Here is a 21,028-nt window from a genome sequence, read left to right as displayed (position 1 = left end):
TCGGCCCCTCTCCCTTCACGCGCCCGCGCGAGGCGAAAGCCGGACACCTCGTACGCACTTCGCCTGCTAACGTCACCGCCGGCAGCCAATGGGAGGAGCGGAACGACCCCCGCCTCCTCCCTCTCGCACAATCTCGCGCTCACGCCGTGCCCTGCCATAGGTGAGGGAGACGGTGGCGGGTGGACGCAAGGGGTTGGCTGTTCGCTTCGACGGAGTGCGGCGGGGACCAATGGCGAGTGGGGGAGGGCGGGGCTTCGCCCAAAGGGGGCGCGGCGACGGGCCAGCACTTGTGTGCGTGTGGCTCGGCTGTGAGGGGTGCGTGCAGCGCGCGACGGGGGCCGTGCTTGGCACCGCCGCCTCTCCCGCCCCTCCCCCCCAGCGCCGGCCCTGACAGGACTGGAGGGTCTGGTCGTCGTCGCTCTCAGGTAACGGCCAGGCCTGCCCGGCCCCCACTCGCCTCAGGGACCGGCCTGTCCCGGCCCCCCGACTCTCGTGCCTCCGCCGCCAAGCAGCGAGAGGGGGGTCGAAGCCGCGCGCGCCTTGACCGGCCGCCGCCCCTCCCCGTCCTCGTGGCCAGCGGTACTCCCTCCCCCTTCCTCCACACGGCCCCCTTCGCTCGACCTGCCCCAGGTAGCCCGCGCAGCCCCGCCCCTTCACACCACTGAGACTCCAGAACGACCCCCCCTTCACACCGCCCCGCCCCTCGCGAATCGGGACTGACAGTTGCCCCTTCACACGTGCTCCTGCAAACCCTGTTGCAGGCGGACTCACAGGCGTCCCTTCACACAGCCCTGCCTCTGGTAACCTTGTGTATCTGGAGCGACAACTGGCCCTTCACACAACCAAGCCCTGTGTGCATCTGGAGCAACAACTGCCCTCCGTACAAGCCTGCCTGCAGCGACAACCACACCCCAGGTAACCTGTGTGTATCTGGAGTGACAACTGCCCTCGACACAAGCCTGCCTGGAGCAACAACCAAGCCCCAGGTAACCTGTGTGTATCCTGCACTCCACACAAGCTTGCCTGGAGCAACAATGATGCCCCAGGTAACCTGTGTGTATCTGAAACAGCAACTGCCTCTTCACACAACCAGGCCCCAGGTAACCTTGTGAATCTGGAGCAACAGCTGCCCTCCACACAAGCCTGGCTGGAGTGACAACAATGCCCCAGGTAACCTGTGTGTATCTGGAGCAACAACTGCCCTCCACATAAGCTTGCCTGGAGCGACAACGATGCCCCAGGTAACCTGTGTGTATCTGGAGCGACAACCGGCCCTTCGCACAAGCGTGCCTAGAGCGACAACCGCCCTTTCACACAACCAAGCCCCAGGTAACCTGTGTGTATCTGGAGTAACAACCGGCCCTTCGCACAACCGTACCCCATGTAATTTGTGTGTTTCTGGACAACAACTGCCTCTTCACACAACCACACCCAGGTAACCTGTGTGAATCCAGATTGGCAACCATCCCCTTCACACAGCTATGCCCTGTGTTAATCCAGAATGAGAACTCAACTGCCCCTTTCACATAACCCTGTCCCATGTAATCTGTGGTAATCTGGATTGACAGTTGCTTGTTCACATACCCGGGCCCCATGTAACTCATGTTAATCCGCCCCCTTCATACAACCCTTGTCCATGTAACCTTTGTTAATCCAGATTGACAGTTGCCTCTTCACACAACCGGCCTGTGTAACCTATGTTAATCTTCCCCTTCACATGTCCGTGCCCCATGTTAATTCAGAATGACAGCTGCCTCCTGCACATGACCCTGCCCCATGTAATCCATATGAATCTGGAATGATAACTGTTCCTTCACACGATTGTGCCCCTTGTAACTTGTGTGGATCCGGAATGACAACCATCCCCTTCACATGACCGTATTAATCCGGATTGACAATCATCCCTTTGCACAACTGTGCTGTGTGTGATCCATATTAATCAGGATTGACAATTGGTTCCTTCACACATTTGTACTCCAGGTAACCCATGTTAATTTTCCTCCCTGCCAATTGCTTCTTTCACACAACCATACCCCATATAACCAATGTTTACATGAATGTTTACTGCCCCTTCACCATGCCCTGTGTTAATCAGATTGACAACGCCCCGTCGCACAAATGAACCGCATGTAATTTATATCAATCCAGATTGATAATCACCTCCTTCATGCAACTATGCCCCACATAACCCATGTTTATCTGGATTGACAACCACCCCTTCACGTGACTGTGCCTTGTGTAACCCGTATTAATCCGGTTTGACAACTGTCCTTTCACATGACCATATCCCCTGTTAATCCAGAATGGCAACCACTCCCTTCACACAACCCTGTTGTGTGTAACCTGCGTTAATCCAGATTGACAGCTGACTGCTTCACACGACCATTCCGCATGTAACCCGTGTCAGTCCGAGTGACAATCCGTCTCCTTCAATGGCTGTTGCTCGTGATTGCCAATGGCGCTTTATGAAACTTTTGAAAGAATGGGGAGGATGAAAGGAAAGAGTAGGGATCCTGCCTTCTTTCCACACCTGCAGTTCCATTCTAAATATTGTTTTTGCTGCTCAGAAGCAAGCCCTATGGGCGGCCTATGGCAATGGGGATTTAATTCCAGTGCAAGTGTGTGTAGGATGCCTTAAAGGTAGGTGAGATGATCGGCTTCAGTTGGTGTCAAGTGTGTGTCTTGTAGTTTTCTGCATCCTGTCAACCCTTTATTTCTAGGTTAGTCCAGTTCAGTAAGACTTCCCTGTGCAGCCTCAAGTGCCTTATCCTTTGGGCATTCATTTCTAGCAGCTTGTCTCTTCACACATTCCTCATCTTCTGTGCCCGTCTTTCATCTTTGGTGGCCGTTTTCATCTTCGGTGGACCTTTCTCCTGTAATAAGCTGGAGTTTTTGCTTCTTTGTTTTGCTGGCTATCACATCTATTTCACATTTTCATGTTACTGTTGCCATTATCAAAGAGTTTCAAATCACATGCCACCCACGTTTTCTGGCTCTCTTTATTTCTGTTCATGATTTCATTGCTCATCATTTCCCTGGTTTTTTCTCTAATTGGGTCCAGATGCTTAGCACAACACGGTCTACATGACAGCACATCACTGTGCTGTAAAACATCCCGTCTACCTACCCTGACTTGAAAATCATACTATCTTTGTTCCAGCAGTGATCCTGACCTCTTACCATACAGTTCCCTGATTCCCATTGCTCTTTATGGTCTCAGTCTTTTTGGTTCAGTCCTATATCCTCTAAATGACTCTTTTGATTGCACTCCAGTATTTTCTATCCCTGTCTTAAACTTATGTATTTACCAACTAAATTCACTTAATTCAGTTTTGCTTATAATCAACGTTTTTACTAAATTCAGTTTTCTGTACTTGCTGTGGTTTGGTGCTTACTTTGAATCACATGGGTACATTTGTTATTTGTAAAGTGCTTGTTGCCAATTGCATTATCTCCCAAATATATTGATAGTTTCTTGATTTTTTTATAGTGCTATATTAACTTCATCTCAATTCATTCAGTTTCTGCCCCTGCCCTATCCATCTACCTTGTTTGTGCCAGTGGTTCTTCCATTTTTCCCCAATTCTTATAGTAGGAATACAGCGACACTAAAGGCCCAGTCCTATCCAACTTTCCAGTGCCATTGCAGCCACAATGCAGCCCTGAGGTAAGGGAATATGTTCTCTTATCCTGAAGAGGCCTCCGTGACTGCTCGCCGCCTACTGCAGGATACAGCACATGGCCATCTGGCTCAACTGCATCAGCACTGGAAAGTTGGGTAGGATTGGGACCTAAATCCTCTATGTATGGAGAAGTTAGGTTTTGGAGGTCCGTACATGAAACCTATGTAGGCTGGAACAGCTAGTTCTTGCTTTCCCAGTTCTATTGCACCTGTGCAGAAGAACCAGCAAAGGACATACTTCACCTGCATGAAAGCACCAATGCAGCTGTCTGTGACTTGGATGTCTTCAACTCAGAGAGCATGTGTATAACTTCCTAACTTTTTTCTTCTCTTCCTTAATTCTGGTTTCTGCTTCATCTTTTTCTGTACTGGACTTCCGCTTGCCATAGAGCTATTTTTTTACATTGTCTGTTAGACTAACTCATGGTTCCCTTTTTCAGCTTCAATTTGCTCTCAACTGTATGTTTCTTATGCAGTTGCACCTGCTTCCCTTCTTGGATCCCTGCATTCTCGTTTATCACTTTATCACCTTTGGAGTAGTTCCTCACATTCCCCTTTTGTAGTAGGTTCTTTAACTTGCTACATTTTTCTCCCCATCAGTTTTTTATAAAGGCATAGAAAGTTGCCTTTTACTGAGTCAGACCATTAGTTTAGCTAACTCAGGGTTGTTGACATGGATAGGCATAAACTGTCCAAGGTTTCAGAGAAGCATGATCCTTTGCCCTACTTGGAGATGTTGAGGATTGAAGCAAAAACTTTTTGTATGCAAAACATGAGTAGCATTACTGAGCAACCACCCCTTTCTAAATATTGTACATAGTAATTGTGTGGTCTAGTTGCTTATCAGGGCACTTTGTCTATCTGTGTTTTTGTGTTCCGGCCTTCCTGTGAAGAAGGAAGATCAATGCATATATATTTTGCTCAGATAACACAGGCCAACACACATTTTGCCTCCTTAAACATTACACCAATTCCTGGGTATATTTGGGGTGCCGATTCCAAAAATGGCATCCGTTTTGCCCTATCATGTCTAGTTTTGGAGATATAGTATAGCGAATGGTTCAAGCAGCTTTCTCATGAGGAAGCCTACACCATGGCTTCCTCATGAGGAAGCTGCTTGAACCATTCAATAAGAGGCTATACTATATTTCCAAAACTAGAAGGGGCAAAATGGATGCCATTTTTGGAATTGGCACCCCAAATTCATATCAAACCACCATAAAGTTTGGGAAAAACTTTTCTGACCTTCAATTTTGTAGGTCTGTGTAATGGTTTAGCATCTTAACTCTTTGATTGTCAGTTTTAGTCCGTGAAATTTCAGTTCCTGGTTTGATGATCCCATCACTGTCTAAGAAGTATATTGAGAACGGGAGAAAACTAGGAGGAGCTTCTTATGCTTTACTGCTTCTTTTGAGAGGTTTTTTTCTCCTTTAATAGCTTTTGTAAGCTTTCCGTTCTTGATTTTCTAAACTTATTCCTTGTTCTGCAGGTATCCATGGTATGATATATCCTGCCACTACTTTATGGCACTCCACTATGTTAGGGATCTGATTTTGCTGAAGGCTTTTGGATTAGATTACTGCTAGAGATTCTTCAAATAAGTAAGGTTTCAACTTTTGAAAACTTATCACTGCATTTTATTCCATGTTCTGGTGTGTAGGGACCTTTTGTTTGACAGGGGAGGAGAAGTCTTGTATCTGTTGAGCATGCTAATATTGATAGATATTAGCATGCTATTCTATTCTATTCAGCTATTCTAAAGCGCTTTAAGAAATCTTTGTGGATTGCATACTATTTTTCTTAACAATGATAAAGCAGAAATCAGGTTTATCCTGTAGTTAACAAAGTATACTATTCCAGTAAATTTACCCTTGCTACCTGGCAAAGAGGTCCTTTTTCAAGTGGTGTTCATCTAATATTCAGAGTGTAACTGTCTCTCTTTATCCTCACACAGTGTCTTTTCTTGTGGATGTTTGCTGGTGTTTCTTTTGAATCTTTTTAGGTTGTGAGTCCTTCTGAGATGGAACCATTTAGTTCCTGTAAACCACTGGGCAGGGGAAGGGCAGAATGAGGGGCAGATCAGGCCTGGGAGCTGGTGGGATCGGTGGAGGCCTCCTCTGCTGTATCCTAACCCTTCCCAGGCCAGGCAGATATTTGCAGGGCTTCCTGGATTTGTGTCGGCTAAATAGGGGTGCTACTCAGGGTAAGGAAAGATATAGGAGGAGAGGATCTCCAGCTGCCTCCTAACCTGTGCTGGATACAGCTCAGGGCATGCAGCCTGGCTGTGTCAGCACAGGTTAGGATTGGGCTTCCTGTTATTCGGACTAACTACTAGTTTAGGGGCATCACAAATCATGCAGACTGGTGGTGATGGCCTGCTTTCTTTGCTGTAGAAGCACCCAAAGCAGCATCCAAAATTTACAAATGATACAAGACAACTAAATACAGTGGACCCTTGGTATCTTCAGGAGATCTGTTCCTGGTCCTCCTGCAGATACCAGTTTCTGCAGATAAATGAATCTGCAAGGCCAGAAAAACCAAAGTTCTTCATAGGAGACTCCAGCAGGTATTCTGAGGCACAGGGAGGCTGTATGTAACCTCCCCACACCTCAAAAAATCTGCTGGAGCCTTTTAAAAGGCACTTTCGGTTTGGTGAAAAACTGGAAACCTGAGGAGGCCGCGTTCCTCACAACACCTCCTGGAAGCAACTGGAAGGGACTTCCAGTCGCATCCAGAAGGTCATGTTAGTCCCTCCATCGTGGGTCAGCACCTGCTTTGGGTCAAATCCACAGTTCCGAATCCACAGTTAAGGAAGACCCACTATATATATGGAGACTTACGGGCTTTTAGCCACAAGAAGTAAAAATGAAATTTTACTGGTCCAGGGAAGGACATGTCTGATGATCAGATGTTAGGAGTAAACGGGGGATGGCTTTCTTCATCATGCCCTGCCTCTTGTCACGAGCATGTAACTGGCTTCTTTTGGGATAGTGCTGAACTAGATGGGCTTCTGGTCCACTGAAATATGATTGTTCTGTTTCCAGAAGATGAAGGATGTTGGATGCTAGATTTTCTGGTAGAAGGGACCCTTGGTTGCTCAGCTTCCTTAGTGTTTGAAAGTTTGTAAGATTCTTCTGCGTGCTTCCAAACTCTGCTTCATAAACACAAAATAATTAGAATTCCAAACAAAGCTTATTTTAGATATTGTTTTCTTTTCTCACCACTCAAAGCAAACTTTACAATACACATCCTTTCTGCAGATGAACGTCAGTGCCATTGTGAGTTTTTAAAGATTGTTTGTAAGTTTGTATGTAGCAACCTTACGTAATTCCTACAAATGATCTCAGGATGTTAAAAGCCATTGGGTTTTTATTTATTTCTTTTTTTTCCTCTAAAATCATAATCTTGTTTGGATCTTGCACTAAATAAATAATTAACTTTTTATTAGTTTGAACTTTGAATGAAATTAGTTGGAAAACGTTAGGGGTTTAGTTGGTTATACCTCAAGGACTTAGAACAGTTGCAAATATTTGTTCTTAGGTGTCTGTTCAGAAAGATTTCATCTAGCTTCTCCTTTTCTAGTGGTAGAATTTGACCTTCTAAATAAATTTTTAAAGATAATCTGTCTATGGGTTGTTATCCCAACTAGCAGGTGTGCGTGTTGTGTATGTATATGTTTGTAAAAAATAAAGTGCTTAGGGGAAACTTAGCAAAAAGAGAATACACAAACAAGTACCACCAATGTTCCACTCTTGAATGGTTGGTTTTTTTACTTTATTTAGGGCTGTATTGGCTTAAAAAGAAGAAATTCTGCTATATTTAATTTCTTTGCTGGGACCTGATAATTAATAGTTGCCGAGGCATAGGCAATTCCATTTATGCCTTCATAACTGTGGCACATGGTTTCCTAAGTTTGATGTTGGAGAACTTTGTGTCCTTTGATTTGCTTCCTCAACAAGTTACTAGTATTAATAACCTTCCAAATAATAATATGCTCGCTGTTCAACTAAGAAATCAAGTCTTGTTTTGTTTTCCTGTTGGTATATTTCTCTTGTTGATGTGGGAAAATTGTGTGTTTTTTTTTTCTAACACGCTCTTTGATGCTCTAAAGCAGGGGTGTTGAACAGAAGGCCTTTGGGCCAAATGTGGCCCCTGGAAGCAATTTGTAATAATTGGGCTCTCTCAGCTTGATGATTTGCTCCCTCACATCTTGAAAATATTATTCTGGGCTGGTCTGTGGCTGAAATAAAGTTTCTACCTACCTACTTACCTACCTACAAGATTTGACATTTTTATCTTCTGTCATTTGCAGCTAATGAATTTCAATATGAGAACAAAGTGTTCACGTCTCGCCATAGTCTGCTTTATGATGTCATTTTGTGCTTAATTATGTCATTTTAGCCATCACCATGAATGCTAATTTCAGCCCTCTGTATGAAACAAGTTTGACATCCCTGTTATAATCTGAGGAGTTTGGTGTCACCAGATAAATTTCAAGTGGTATTGTACTGTATACTTAGTGCTGATTTGTTTTTTCCACACCTCCTATTTGGAAATAGTCTAATTAGTTACTCTAGCATAGTGATTTAAAGAGCACATCGTTAATTATACTGAAGTCAAATCACAGGTTCACAGGTTCTGTTGGTAGAGATTATAACTGTAGCACGGTCAACCAACCTGTCACGAGATTCAGATTAAATGATTATTTCTGCGTGCAGTAACAGTTTTGGGAATACAAATTTTGTATTTGGGAGTAAATTTTAGATGCCTGAAGCTACACTCACAAAAGTCACCTCCGCTAGCTCCTCCTCTCTCTTGAAGACTCCAAGTCCCCTTAAAAACCAGGGGTTAAAAACCAGGGGTTTTTAAGGGCCTGATGGTCATGAGGAAATGCAAGCAGAGAGTGCCTTCTCTCACAATTCCCTTCTGGATACCCTCAGCAGTGGCTTTTTTTGGACAGCTTGTTGTTTCATTAGAGAGAAGGGGGTAGAGAAGGTGTCTTCAGTGGCGTCGCTAGGGGATGCAGGGGTGTGGGCCACACCGGGTGACACGCACTGGTGGGCTGGCGCACACTGGGGGGTGACGTGCACTGGGGGGTGACATGCTAAAATCACGGTGGTTAGGAGTAACCCCATCATATTATATACTGTTGGATGTGGAATTTCGAGCGGAATGCAATGCAAAAAGCCAGAGTGAAATCTTTCCTTTCTGTCAAAAGTTATGGCCAAAAAACTGGAGAACAAAAAATGCATGGATCCCAATGGAAAGTGAAAGTAAGCTGTATTGAGTGTTTACTCGTGAGTAGGCAAACGTGTCTTATTCTATCGGAAAGGGCAGGCTGAGAGGAATCCAACGCACCTAAATGGTCCTGATCCAATGAATGCAGCCCCCAAAAACACCTGAGAAGGAAGTCCCTCCCTCCAAGCAGATGAATGTATTGAGCCCTATGGAAAGCAAAACTAAGCCTCACAGTCCTGTTTACTCGTGAGTAAGCAAAAGTGCCTTGGCTGGTGTGGAAGATCAGGTGAAGGAGAGTGCAAGGCTACCAGAATGGTCCTGATCCTATGCACCTGCAGCTAAACAAGTACTCCAGAAGGCAGCACCCCCCCCCCCAAAGGATCTGAACAGAGGCTTCAGCTGATAAGGTGAACTTTTTTGAGACTTGCGAAGCCAGGTGGATCCTGACAGTGATCTGGTTTAAACAGAAGTTCTTAAATTGAACTGGTCACTGGGTAGGGCTGAATCTTACTGGTTTTGGAGGGGGGTGTTATTGCAGGCAGGCTGCAGAGGAAATTCACTTGTTGGAACAGGACTGGCTTCTGCTAGTTGAATTATTTGTTTTACTTTAATTATTTATACTTATTTATTTTAATTTGCCTAATGATGTCACTTCTACCATGACATCACTTCTGGTGGGTCTTGGACAGATTATCATTCTAAAAAGTGGGTCCCAGTGCTAAAATCACTTAAATCATAATTTACCCCTGCTAATTGGGTAAGAGGCACTTTTTCAAGTGGGTGCTCCTTTTTTTAGCAGGGGGAGAGTAACTGGCCCATCTCATCCCAGCACTGTTTGTTCTAGTGACTGTTTGCTGGTATTCATTTGCATTTTTTTTAGATTGTGAGCCCTTTTGGGACAGGGAGCCATTTAGTTATTTGATTTTTCTCTGTAAACCGCTTTGTGAACTTTTAGTTGAAAAGCGGTATATAAATACTGTTAATAATAATAATAATTTGGAAGACTAATATCATCATGTTATATATCAATCAATGCGTAATTTCATCCAGAGTGTGTTCTATCTTTGTTCTATCAAAAGGTACAGCCAAAAAACCAGTGGGGGTGGAGTGATGGTTCATCACCACGCCCACCACCTGGGGTATTGCCCCGCCCGCTGTATGGGGGGGTGATGAGCTGGCATCCTGCACCGGGTGACGCGAACCCTGAGTGTGGTATGCATGGGCGCTATGAACTGGATGGTATACTGCATGGCTAGTGTTATAAAGTTTATGGGTATGTCTCAAAGTAAGAAATATGATAAAAGTAGTTTGTGAATTCTTCTCAGGTTTGGCAATGTTATGATCAGCCTTTCCTTGGCCTTTCTGATAAGGTTTTTGGAATATTTACCTTTTCTTTTGCAATTGGTTTTCAGAAGCACTTTATGGAAGGCATATGGTTTTAGAGTTTGCCTCATCCTACCATCTTATTGTAAGGATCACATGGTAATAAATAAGGTTGCAAAACCATATAATAATGAATTTGTAGATGTGTATCTGTCTTTGGGGGAAAGTATTCCTCTAAATGACTTTATGACAGGGTGAGAGATAATACTGAGTGCTATTTTTTCTCTGCTTCCTAAAATTGGTGTATGGGAAGGAAGAGAATGTATCTGATCAAAGCGTGAGGTGATCTTTCTTTCTTTCTTTCTTTCTTTCTTTCTTTCTTTCTTTCTTTCTTTCTTTCTTTCTTTCTTTCTTTCAGGGGTAAACAAAGGTTCAAAGCTGAACACAAAATAAGATCTTTGCTAGCAAGAGTTTGAGTGGGAGACTGATTCAGTTCTTGCTGTCAATGATTATACATGTTGCATCACCACACTAAATTTGTTGAATCTTCTTTTTGATTACACAACTTGGTTGCATGTAGCCAAGCATATTCATCACCATTGACAGTTCTCTGCCCATCCTTTGGAGAAGATCTTTGTTGTTTTCCAGAGGTATATGGTTTGGATACATTACACTAACAAGTAGAATAAAATGCATTAAGTGCTGTTAAATCCTAGTTCATCATCCCAGTTCTAAACACATTAAGGCAAGTCCTATTGAAATTTGTATAAGTCTGCCACTTTTTGCTGACATGTTAGAAGTCAAACATTTTATTGCTGTTTCTTATTCTTATGCTGCTCATTCCTATGCTGCTAATGAGTATCTGCCTTAGTAAGAATCATACCCAATTAATTCAGTATATGTGTGTGTGCTTATCTCTTTTCTCTCTTGTTTAATAAACTTATAGAAGTAGAATTTGTATGGTAGACTAACGTGTTAAGCTACCAAAACCTTTTCTTTACCACAATAATATATATTATTTCTATATTATATCACTGTTTCTCAAACTGGGTCGCGACCCACCAAGTGATAGGCTGGCTGCCGCCATCTTAGAAGCTGGTAAACCTGGGTGCTGCCGTTTTGAAAGTTTCCTGTCAAGCCCTAAGCTTTGGGACTGAAGAGTTGTTGGGGTGAGTGAGTGTGGGAGTATGTGAAATGGGGTGGGGGAAGTGGGGGAGTGAATTAAACAAGTTGGTGATCTTCAGGAGTGTGTGAAATGGGGTGAGAGAATTGAGGTGAGTGAATTAAGCATTCTGGAGTTCTGCAAGGGTATGTGAAATGACCTGAAAAAATTGCAGTGATAGCAGTGGTGGTGGTTGTCCTGGCAGCTGCCCTTTTTTAAAAAAAAAACAACAACCAGATTGTTTATTGGGACAGTAAGGATGTTACACTATTATCAGATAGCATTTTGAGGAAAACTTCTTTGCCTTCTTTCGCCAGTTCTTCTCCTCTAACTCTCCCTTTCTGCTATTGCCAGATCTCCAGTTTTCCAATCTCAAATTCTCCTGGATATCCTTATGATTTCCTAGCCTGCTCCTCTCCTTGCTTACACCATTACACCCCTCCTTTCCCTTGAAAAGTCGAGGAGGAAAGCCTTACTTCTAGAAACCACTTGCAATTCTTTAGAGCTGGAGATGGGAAGGTGCATTTGGAAGGTCTTGTTTAAGGAATAGTCACTGAAATGCAAGGCAGAAATCTGTCCTTGGGTTCTCTTTTACAACCTTGCTGGTGTGTGCGCAAGTTTTGTAAGCCTGATTTGGGATTGGTCCAGTAAGTAGTCCTTCCTTGCTAGCATGGCTCTGATAAGCTAGTTGCAATTACTTTCATTTTTTTGAGTTTCTATCTCATGAAATTGACACCACAGGGTTGCTCTGGCACCCTTTTAGTCCAGGATATTATTTGTGTCAAGGTTGTAAATAGTCTTGTTTTCCTTACACTTTGCTGTTGGAAAAAGGCAGAGAAATAACCCTAAAATCTAATTTAAAAAACCATGAGATACCCTCCCTTTAATACAGTTTAATACACATGGTGTTGACTGTAATAAAGGGAGAAGTTACTTCCTGCTGTGGCATCACAATGAGGGTACTTCCTGTTTGATGTCACTTCTGGCCATGACTTCTAGGTTGATGACATCACTTCTGGTGGGTTCTGGACAGATTGTCATTCTCAAAAGTGACAACAAGTTTGTGCTAACAAGTTTGAGAATCATTTTATAATAATTATAAAATATATAAATATTACTAGTGAGATCTTTTGTACCTTACAGATTCAGTTTGTTTCTTTGATGCATTCAGAATATTTGCTTATTTCCACCTTCCTTCTCCTTCCCTTGAGATATTCAGTATGTTGACATCTATGGTAAGAAATAACTTGATATGCAGTGCTCTAAAAAGAAAGCATGTGTAGTAACAGAAAACGTTTGCTTATTTATTTACTGTTCTTTTAAAGTTTGAAGATGGGGAAGAAAAGCAGAGTGAAAACTCAGAAGTCAGGTACTGGAGCTACAGCAGCAGTCTCTCCGAAAGAAATGTTGAATCTAATTAGTGAATTATTACAGAGTAAGTTTGATATCCTTAACTTCTGGGGGGAGGAGATTAGAATGTGAATTAAGTTCATATGAGAAGAAAACGTTGAATTGGTTTCTGTCTTAAACTTGAAAATGAAAATTCCATCCGACCATAGTCTGTCAGTCTGCATCCTGAAATAGGTTCAGGTTTTTTGCAAATTCACGTTTTGTATTGGGCCCAACTAAAAGTTCTGATATTAAAGCTGCAGAGCCATACATGACACACCTTTGATGCTGAAAAGAGCAAAACATTTGACCTATATTTGTCAAAATAATATTTTTGTTTTTATGCCTTCAGAGTGCAGCAGTCCAACTCCGAGCCCTGGAAAGGAGTGGGAAGAATATCAGCAAATTCGAGCTCTTGTTGAGAGAATCCGTAAAAAACAGAAAGGTATAAGAGAAAAGGGGGCTTTCAATTTGCTTGCAATTGGAAGCAATTTTTAACTGTGTTCAGCTGCCTCCTGTTGCTTAAAAAAAAGAAATTCAAATGTAGACACTCAGATTTTATGATTGTACAAAAGTGTTTAAAAAGACCAGTCTGTATTGTAGAATGGATTAGAATAGTTCAGTGTTGAACTTTGGAAGCATGTGCCTTTAGTTTGTATGGTAACAAAACCATCTTATATTAAAATGGTCACAGAAGAACACATATTCACTTTTGAAATATCAAAAAAGATATTTTCAAAAAAGACATAGTGGAAATAGCATCTCAAAAAAGACATAGTGGAAATGGAAAAGGTGCAAAAGAGAACGACTAAGATGATTACGGGGCTGGGGCACCTTCCTTATGAGGAAAGGCTACGGCGTTTGGGCCTCTTCAGCCTAGAAAAGAGATGCTTGAGGGGGGACATGATTGAGACATACAAAATTATGCAGGGGATGGACAGAGTGGATAGGGAGATGCTCTTTACACTCTCACATAATACCAGAACCAGGGGACATCCACTAAAATTGAGTGTTGGGCGGGTTAGGACAGACAAAAGAAAATATTTCTTTACTCAGCGTGTGGTCGGTCTGTGGAACTCCTTGCCACAGGATGTGGTGCTGGCGTCTAGCCTAGACACCTTTAAAAGGGGATTGGACAAGTTTCTGGAGGAAAAATCCATTATGGGGTACAAGCCATGATGTGTATGCGCAACCTCCTGATTTTAGAAATGGGTTATGTCAGAATGCCAGATGCAGGGGAGGGCACCAGGATGAGGTCTCTTGTTATCTGGTGTGCTCCCTGGGGCATTTGGTGGGCCGCTGTGAGATACAGGAAGCTGGACTAGATGGGCCTATGGCCTGATCCAGTGGGGCTGTTCTTATGTTCTTATGAAAAGCAGTGAGTGAACAGCCTAGAAGTAGAACTGTGGAGACTTCATTTCTGTTACCTGTGCATTCCTTACCAGCAGTTAACATAGATTTTTTTTTTAAAAGTAATGTAAGATAAGTACACAAATGTACAGTAAAAGTGTTTCTCAGTAAAAAGGTAAATTGCAAATTAAAACAAAGAAAGTAAAGTAAAGGGATTAATGTTGTTGTGTTCCAATAACAGCTAAGTTGCAAACTTGTCTGTCAGCGGACAGCATTCTTTTATTTTTATGTTATTGTTATTTCTAGTGTTTTCACTCTTTGCCATAGTTTTATAATACAGTCCTATATAGACTTAGGGTAGTAGATTTATAATGGTGTCAATGAAACAGTCATTAAGGTGAAACCTTATTGACCCTCTGAAGTCTAAGGCAAAATGAGTTCATATTATCTCTTATGTGGGACAGCATGGGCTTGGGCCAAGTAGCAGTTCAAGTTGCTAGTGACCATCTTATCTTGATTGGCAGAGGATAGTTGGTATTTAACCTTCTGACCTACTCAACCTGTGAACTATTAGAGGGACTGACCCCTTTAGTTTTTCTTGGCAAAGCTGTCTTGTACTCTAAGAACTGTCTGTCCTGATTAAAATTGAGTATAATTGTACTGTACTATAAATCTGCTGCATGCTGGCAAATTCTAAACAAACTTTCTGAAGAGAACAGCAGGAACAGAAAGTGATAAACACTGTCTCTGAGTTAACTGATGGTGTTGTCTCACCATGTGTTTCTCTCTACTATTAATTGCGGTCTTAGGTTTATCAGTTATATTTGATGGGAAAAGAGAAGATTATTTCAATGAACTAATTAAGTGGGCCAGAGAGAATGGTGCATCCACAGAAGGATTTGAAGTGGCTAATTTTGAAGAAGAGGGTTATGGTCTGAAAGCTACAAGAGAGATAAAAGTGAGTACAAGGTAATTTTGGTAAAATGCATTAAGAGTGTAAAAAGATCCCTTGATCAACATTTAACCTGCTTTGTGCATGGTTAAAATGGCAGCATCCTGGGTTTGAAAGCATATTTTTCTTTTTATGCATTTTTAATTGCTGGTTTTGTCTGACCGATAACCTAGGTCCAGAGAACTTCTTATGCTCTATCAAGATCCTCCCTTCTCCAGAAGATACAGGTGGTGCCTCAGTATCTGTGAGGGATCTATTCTTGGTTCCCTCGTGGATACTAAAAACTGCAGATAATGAAATCTCTGGTTTCTGCACCTTTAAACCGTCCAAAGGGCTTCCCCAGGCCTCAGAATGCCTTATAAGGGCAAAAAAGGGTTTCCCAAGGGAAACTAGAAGTTGCAATTTTTTTGCACTCCAGGCCATTCTGAAACCCACAGAGGCTTCTGTGGGCTTCAGAAAACCCTCCAGAAGTGACCAGAGCACAGTCTTCAGAGGGTTCAGTTGTCTTCCAGTGCAGAGAAATCATCTGCACTTGATATACTAAATTCAATGAACTATGCAAGCCAATCAAGTGCCTTACAGTTGAATCCTATGCTTGTCTACTCAGAAGTAAACCCTAGTGAGTTTAATTGGACTTAGAGTCAAATCCTGTCCAACTTCCCAGTGCCAATGCAGCTTCAGTACTGCCCCCAGATAAGGGTACACTTGACTGCTCCCTCACTGCAGGATGCAGCACATGCTCCATTAGCATAGCTGCATCAGTACTGAAAAGTTGGATAGGATTGGGCTCTTACTGTAGTTGAGCGAATGCGACTGCAATCTCAGAGCAGAGTTATTTAAGATAATTCTGCTCCAGTGATCTGACCCCATAGAGGGCTGCTAGGGTAGCTTATAGCAGGTATAAAAATAGTACAAGCAAACATGCTGAAGTAATAAAATTCAATAATGGGTATTTCTGTGGTCATTGTGAGGAGGGGGCAGGCATAGTGTACGCTTTAGGAGGCAACAGCAGCTGAAGGTGGCAGCGATGGTTCTTTATCCTGCTGTCTTCTCTTTCTCTTCACCCTCACACTGTTGGTGGTGGTGTGTTTGAGTGACAGCTTTAGTAAAACATGGCACAGCTTCAAATGGCCACACAAAAAGGAGTTTCAGTCCAAAAAAACCCCCATGTGCTCAGACTTATCATTCATCAAAGATTGCATTTGCCTGCCCTAGCTCTTACCTGTTATCTCCCTCCCAGTGTCTTTGCCTCTGCTTACGTATGCCTCCTCATATGACGGATCAAGTAAGGTGACTCCCTTGTCACGGCCCAAAAGAATGACTCTCTGCCAGCCACTTTTCATGGTGACTCAGGATAAATATCCCACCACGTTGCTTTTTCTAGTGTCTGTCTAGGACAGGCATTTGTTAAGGGCCAGATTGAATATAGTTGATCTGTTTTTTGTTCCCTTTTGCAAGCAAAAGACAGCATTGGGTTGCAATGTTAAGTTCCTCCCAAAGGCGAGGCACAAATCACCCTTGTTAAATTGCGATATGCTTATCTAATAGTTTATCTATCATAGTCTTTCCTTACATCTTGCTTATTTCTAACCATGGGTGAAACTTGATATTGTTTTAACAAATGCATCTTGCTAGGCCCTCATTTGCCAAGGTAATACAGTAGTGCAGTGGTTCTCACATTTAGCACCAGGACCCACTTTTTAGAATGAGAAGCTGTCGAGAACCAGATGTCGAGAAGTGATGTCATGACCAGAAGTGACATCATCAAGCAGGAAAATTGTTAACAATCCTAGGCTGCAATCCGACCTACACTTACCCAGGAGTAAGTCCCATTTACTATCATTGTTAAAAGAATGTACATGGTAACTTGCAAAAAGTAACATTTCCCCAAATGTCATACACCATGGTAGCATCAAGTCTAATATATTAAAAATAAAATATTGAAATGAATGGGGACCCACCTGAAATGGGCTCATGACTCACCTAGTGGGTCCGAACCCACAGTTTGAGAAACACTGCAGTAGTGCATAGAGCATTTGTGGAGGGCAGTAGATGAGCAGGAGGGAAGTGTACTTGCTGTCTTCTGTGCTCACTGATTCTTCCTTGTGAATGTTCCCTGATGTAATTACTATCTAGTTATCTGCTAGTTCTCATGTACAGTTTTCTACTTTTATCTCTGCATTTGCGATACAAGGAAAATTTAGGATTGGGAGCACTGTTTGCTATATTTCTTTCTTATGTTGGGAATCCTCAGCTTATTGTCCTCAGAAACTTTCCTGAAGTCTCTTGCTACTTATTTAACCTAAGCAAGTGGCACATGGCATGCATGGGAAGGAAGTCTAATAAAATGCTGTATATTTACATATACTGGATATATATCATTGTGAACATCTCTGTTACTTTTCTAGGCAGAAGAGCTTTTTCTTTGGGTTCCCAGAAAATTGCTGATGACTGTTGAGTCAGCTAAAAATTCCATCTTGGGTAAGAAGATATATATATTTATATATTTCTTTTTTTTCTTTTTTTTTTACGAATATGCCCAGGACATTTTGGTGGACAGCTTTTTGCTTTCACAATGGTGTAAATTGGCATGCAGTTGGGTAGTGGGCTTATAGCTATGCTGGAAATTTCTCATGGTTTGGGAAAAGTGACTGCTTAAAATGCACCTAATTTTTTTTAATTTCAGAGGGAGTAAGTTTTCCTTATGAGTTCCTTTTTTTTTAGGGTCCTTGTATTCTCAAGACCGAATTCTGCAAGCCATGGGGAACATCACATTAGCATTCCATCTTCTTTGTGAACGATGCAACCCTAATTCTTTCTGGCTGCCTTACATCCAAACTCTCCCAAATGAATACAATACCCCTCTTTATTTTGAAGAAGATGAAGTTCAATATCTTCAGTCAACTCAGGCCATACATGATGTTTTCAGCCAATATAAAAATACTGCTCGACAGTATGCCTATTTCTACAAAGTTATACAGGTAAGAGCTTGAAACAGAAGTAGCATGTGTGGTTTACAGAAAAGTAAAACTGTAGCATAAAAAGGTGTATTATTATTATTATTATTATTTTAGCAGTCTAAAATTCTCAGTAGTTTAGAAAGGTTTTTACTATCTTGCTTCGGCAGTGCAGAATACAGTTATTTTCTTATAGTTAATCTGTATTACTTATATTAGAAAATCCTTGTCATTATCAAGCACTGGTACTTGCATGGAGGAAGAGGGCTTAGACATAAAGTGGTAGTGCTCTGTGCCTGTGCCACAATGCTCCCCACACAGATTCTTATTGCACCCCTTTTGTGATCTCTGTTAGTGAGGCTTAGATCCTTTCAGTGTCAACAGTAAAGGGCAGATTTGCCCTCATCAAAACAGTGCCCAAGTGTAGTGCTTTACTTTTTTGCCTAGGATAGTTGACTTTTACCCTAATGGGGAAAACTACAGTTGTACTGTGGAACACTACTGGCCTGCCCCTTCAGACCTCAGTCACTGAGAATCTACATGACTCCATTCTGCTTTTGTTTTTTGTGCTAGGGTGTGATAGAATGATGAACTGCCTGGAGAGTATAACAGTAGTATAGCTATCTGTGCTACAGAAGATCTAATAGAATGAATGGAAATTACCCTGTGTTAGTTTCATTTTGTTTATTTTTACAAAAATGATTATATGTAGTTTCTGGCATATATTTACCACTGGGACGCACTTGTTTAAATGACACTGTATCTGAACCCACCTAGGTTTACCAGAGTTTTTAAAAAGGAGATATAGAAAGAAATAATATTTATTTATAAGTAGTAATAACTGGAAAAAAAATATCCATTTATCTCCGTCTGTTTACTTGTGCTTGCAAACTGCAGGATATAAGTTTTTTGTAAGGTAATTGTCAGCTACAGTATCTGATTTTTGAATACCCTCAGGGCTTGAGGCAATTAGTTACCTGATCTTTCCATCACCCTTTGTCGATCCACCAAAAATTGGGTTGAAACCCCCAGTTTGGGAACCACTGTTAACTAGTCATTATGATCATTGTAATATTTGAAATGGTGCCAAGTGTATCAGCAGAAGCCATCCTGCATGACTACTTTCTTCTCATTTGTAGTTTCCATCCTGTTCCATTTCCTCTCAAAATATATGTAATGCATTTCTCTAACATATATCTTCTTTTAACTATACTATTCTTTAAGAGTGTATTATATGGTCAATGTGTTTGCACAGAAATGAACTACTTTACTGCTGGATTAAATTATTGCTGTTTGAGACCATGGATGTGAATGCATTTAAAATTTACAAGATGTAACAGATCTCAAATACCATACAGTGTTCACATTCTATAAACTAAACATACTCAGTTTAAACATAATTCATAAGCAAAGTATAAGCTAAATATACTTTGCTGTCAAGACTTTGAGCTCACTCTCTTTCCCTCTCTCCCCCCCACCCCAGTTGTGCGTTCTTCATGAGTCATTACTCAGTGACCTAGATACCGGGTGGTGTTGTTACTTCCTCATTCTCAGATGCAGTGGCTAGGATTTAAAAGGGACAAAAATGTGCAAGAAAGAACTACAGGCTCATTTTTGAAACTTTTCTGCTGTAATGGATCTCCTTGTAGAAGAGACAAACAGTTCAGTTTCAAAGGCTGCCTGTCCCTTCCGCTGTGGGAACTGTTACAACAAAGAGCAAGCAAATCTGTGTCTAAGGGTGTAGTTCTCTTCTATACATGCACATCTCTTCTGTGGTTCCTGTCTTCGATATTCTATTTCAGAACAAACTCATTAGCCTACAGTTAATCCTAAGCACTGAGGTCTGTCTAGAAAATCTATTCTGTATCTCTGTAAGGGCATTCTGCCATAGGAATTTCTAAAGAAAGCAGACTTATAGCAGTGTCTTGCACAGTAACAGCCCAATCCTATGCATGTCTACTCAGAAGTAAGCCCCATTGGAGTAAGTGGGGTTTACTCCCAGGAAAGTTTGGATAGGATTGGGCTGTAACTCTGTACAGTTGATTCTGTTGTGAAGTCATTGTATCTGGGGATGATTTTGAACTGAGTACCTTTAAGCGGTTATGTTGACCTCTGTGCTCTTCTGCCTTCAGCCCCGTGAAGCTAACTGGCACTTGGACTGTTTGTGGGCAGGACAAAGCAATGGAAGGAGAGTCCATTTTCACAACCAAAACTGGAATTAGCTTCTTGTTGCCATAGTATCATGTACTGTTAATTGCTGTTCAATCTTCTCAAAGTGCTCCTGTCTTCTAGTCATCCCTTCCGCATGTACTATTTAGCATTTTAAAGCTTTTCAGAATAACTATTGTAAAGTAGCTGCCTATGAGTAATCAAAGCTTTATGTTGCTAACACAAGAAAGCGAATGGTATTCAAGTAAAGTGCACTCCAGAATGTCCTATCAGACATCATTTTGTGACTCCTAAGAAATGAAGCAAAGACGCATTCCTAGGTAGTTACTTACTCACCATCAATTCTGTATTGCAAAGAATATCTCCACTGTGAAGATGGGTGGCACCCTGCAACATGTTTCAACCATCTCTGTTTAATGGGGCAAAATCTCTGTTGAAACATAATCTACTTCCTGCCTGTCTTTATTGAACTGTAAAGCCTATTTACAATTATTTAGAACATTTTTTAATATTTTAAAATGAAAGTTTTGTACCTAATGTTGTCATAAAAACATTGTGAAATGTAGGCTAGATGAAATAGTCCCAGTTTGCCTTTAAAGCTACATGAGATTATGTTTTTACAGAGGATATGAAAAATATCAGTACATTACTAGGTTTCCATAGTATTAATGGATATCTCCTGAGTACACAGTAGTCTTTTTCATTTCAAGCATTGTGTTTATACAGAGACTATCTTGTTCCTCTGTTTCAGGAGTCTAGGTTACTTCAATGTTCAATAGTACCACTAGATGGTATTTATTAGTTGG

At 41.7% G+C, this 21,028-nt stretch overlaps 1 protein-coding gene across 10 annotated transcripts in view; it reads left to right on the top strand.

Moving 5' to 3' along the window:
• Positions 1–253: 253 nt before the first annotated feature.
• Positions 254–21,028, top strand: part of SETD3 (SET domain containing 3, actin N3(tau)-histidine methyltransferase) — a 55,336-nt gene continuing 34,561 nt past the window's right edge. The window contains exons 1-9 of one of the 10 annotated variants that reach the window (XM_066628779.1): positions 254–425; positions 762–986; positions 5,172–5,283; positions 11,310–11,412; positions 12,731–12,840; positions 13,147–13,239; positions 14,954–15,102; positions 17,505–17,577; positions 17,821–18,077. In XM_066628779.1, the coding sequence (XP_066484876.1) occupies positions 12,738–12,840; positions 13,147–13,239; positions 14,954–15,102; positions 17,505–17,577; positions 17,821–18,077 (675 nt within the window). In that variant the 5' untranslated portion in view covers positions 254–425; positions 762–986; positions 5,172–5,283; positions 11,310–11,412; positions 12,731–12,737. Of the gene's footprint in view, positions 426–761; positions 987–1,195; positions 1,330–5,171; positions 5,284–6,240; positions 11,413–12,730; positions 12,841–13,146; positions 13,240–14,953; positions 15,103–17,504; positions 17,578–17,820; positions 18,078–21,028 lie in introns of those variants that run through there. The other 9 variants (XM_066628788.1, XM_066628803.1, XM_066628772.1 and 6 more) reach the window with 9 other exon arrangements.

The sequence above is a fragment of the Tiliqua scincoides genome, chromosome 1 (assembly GCF_035046505.1).
Source record: "Tiliqua scincoides isolate rTilSci1 chromosome 1, rTilSci1.hap2, whole genome shotgun sequence".
Taxonomy (NCBI): domain Eukaryota; kingdom Metazoa; phylum Chordata; class Lepidosauria; order Squamata; family Scincidae; genus Tiliqua; species Tiliqua scincoides.
This window is presented reverse-complemented; position numbering and strand designations above follow the sequence as displayed.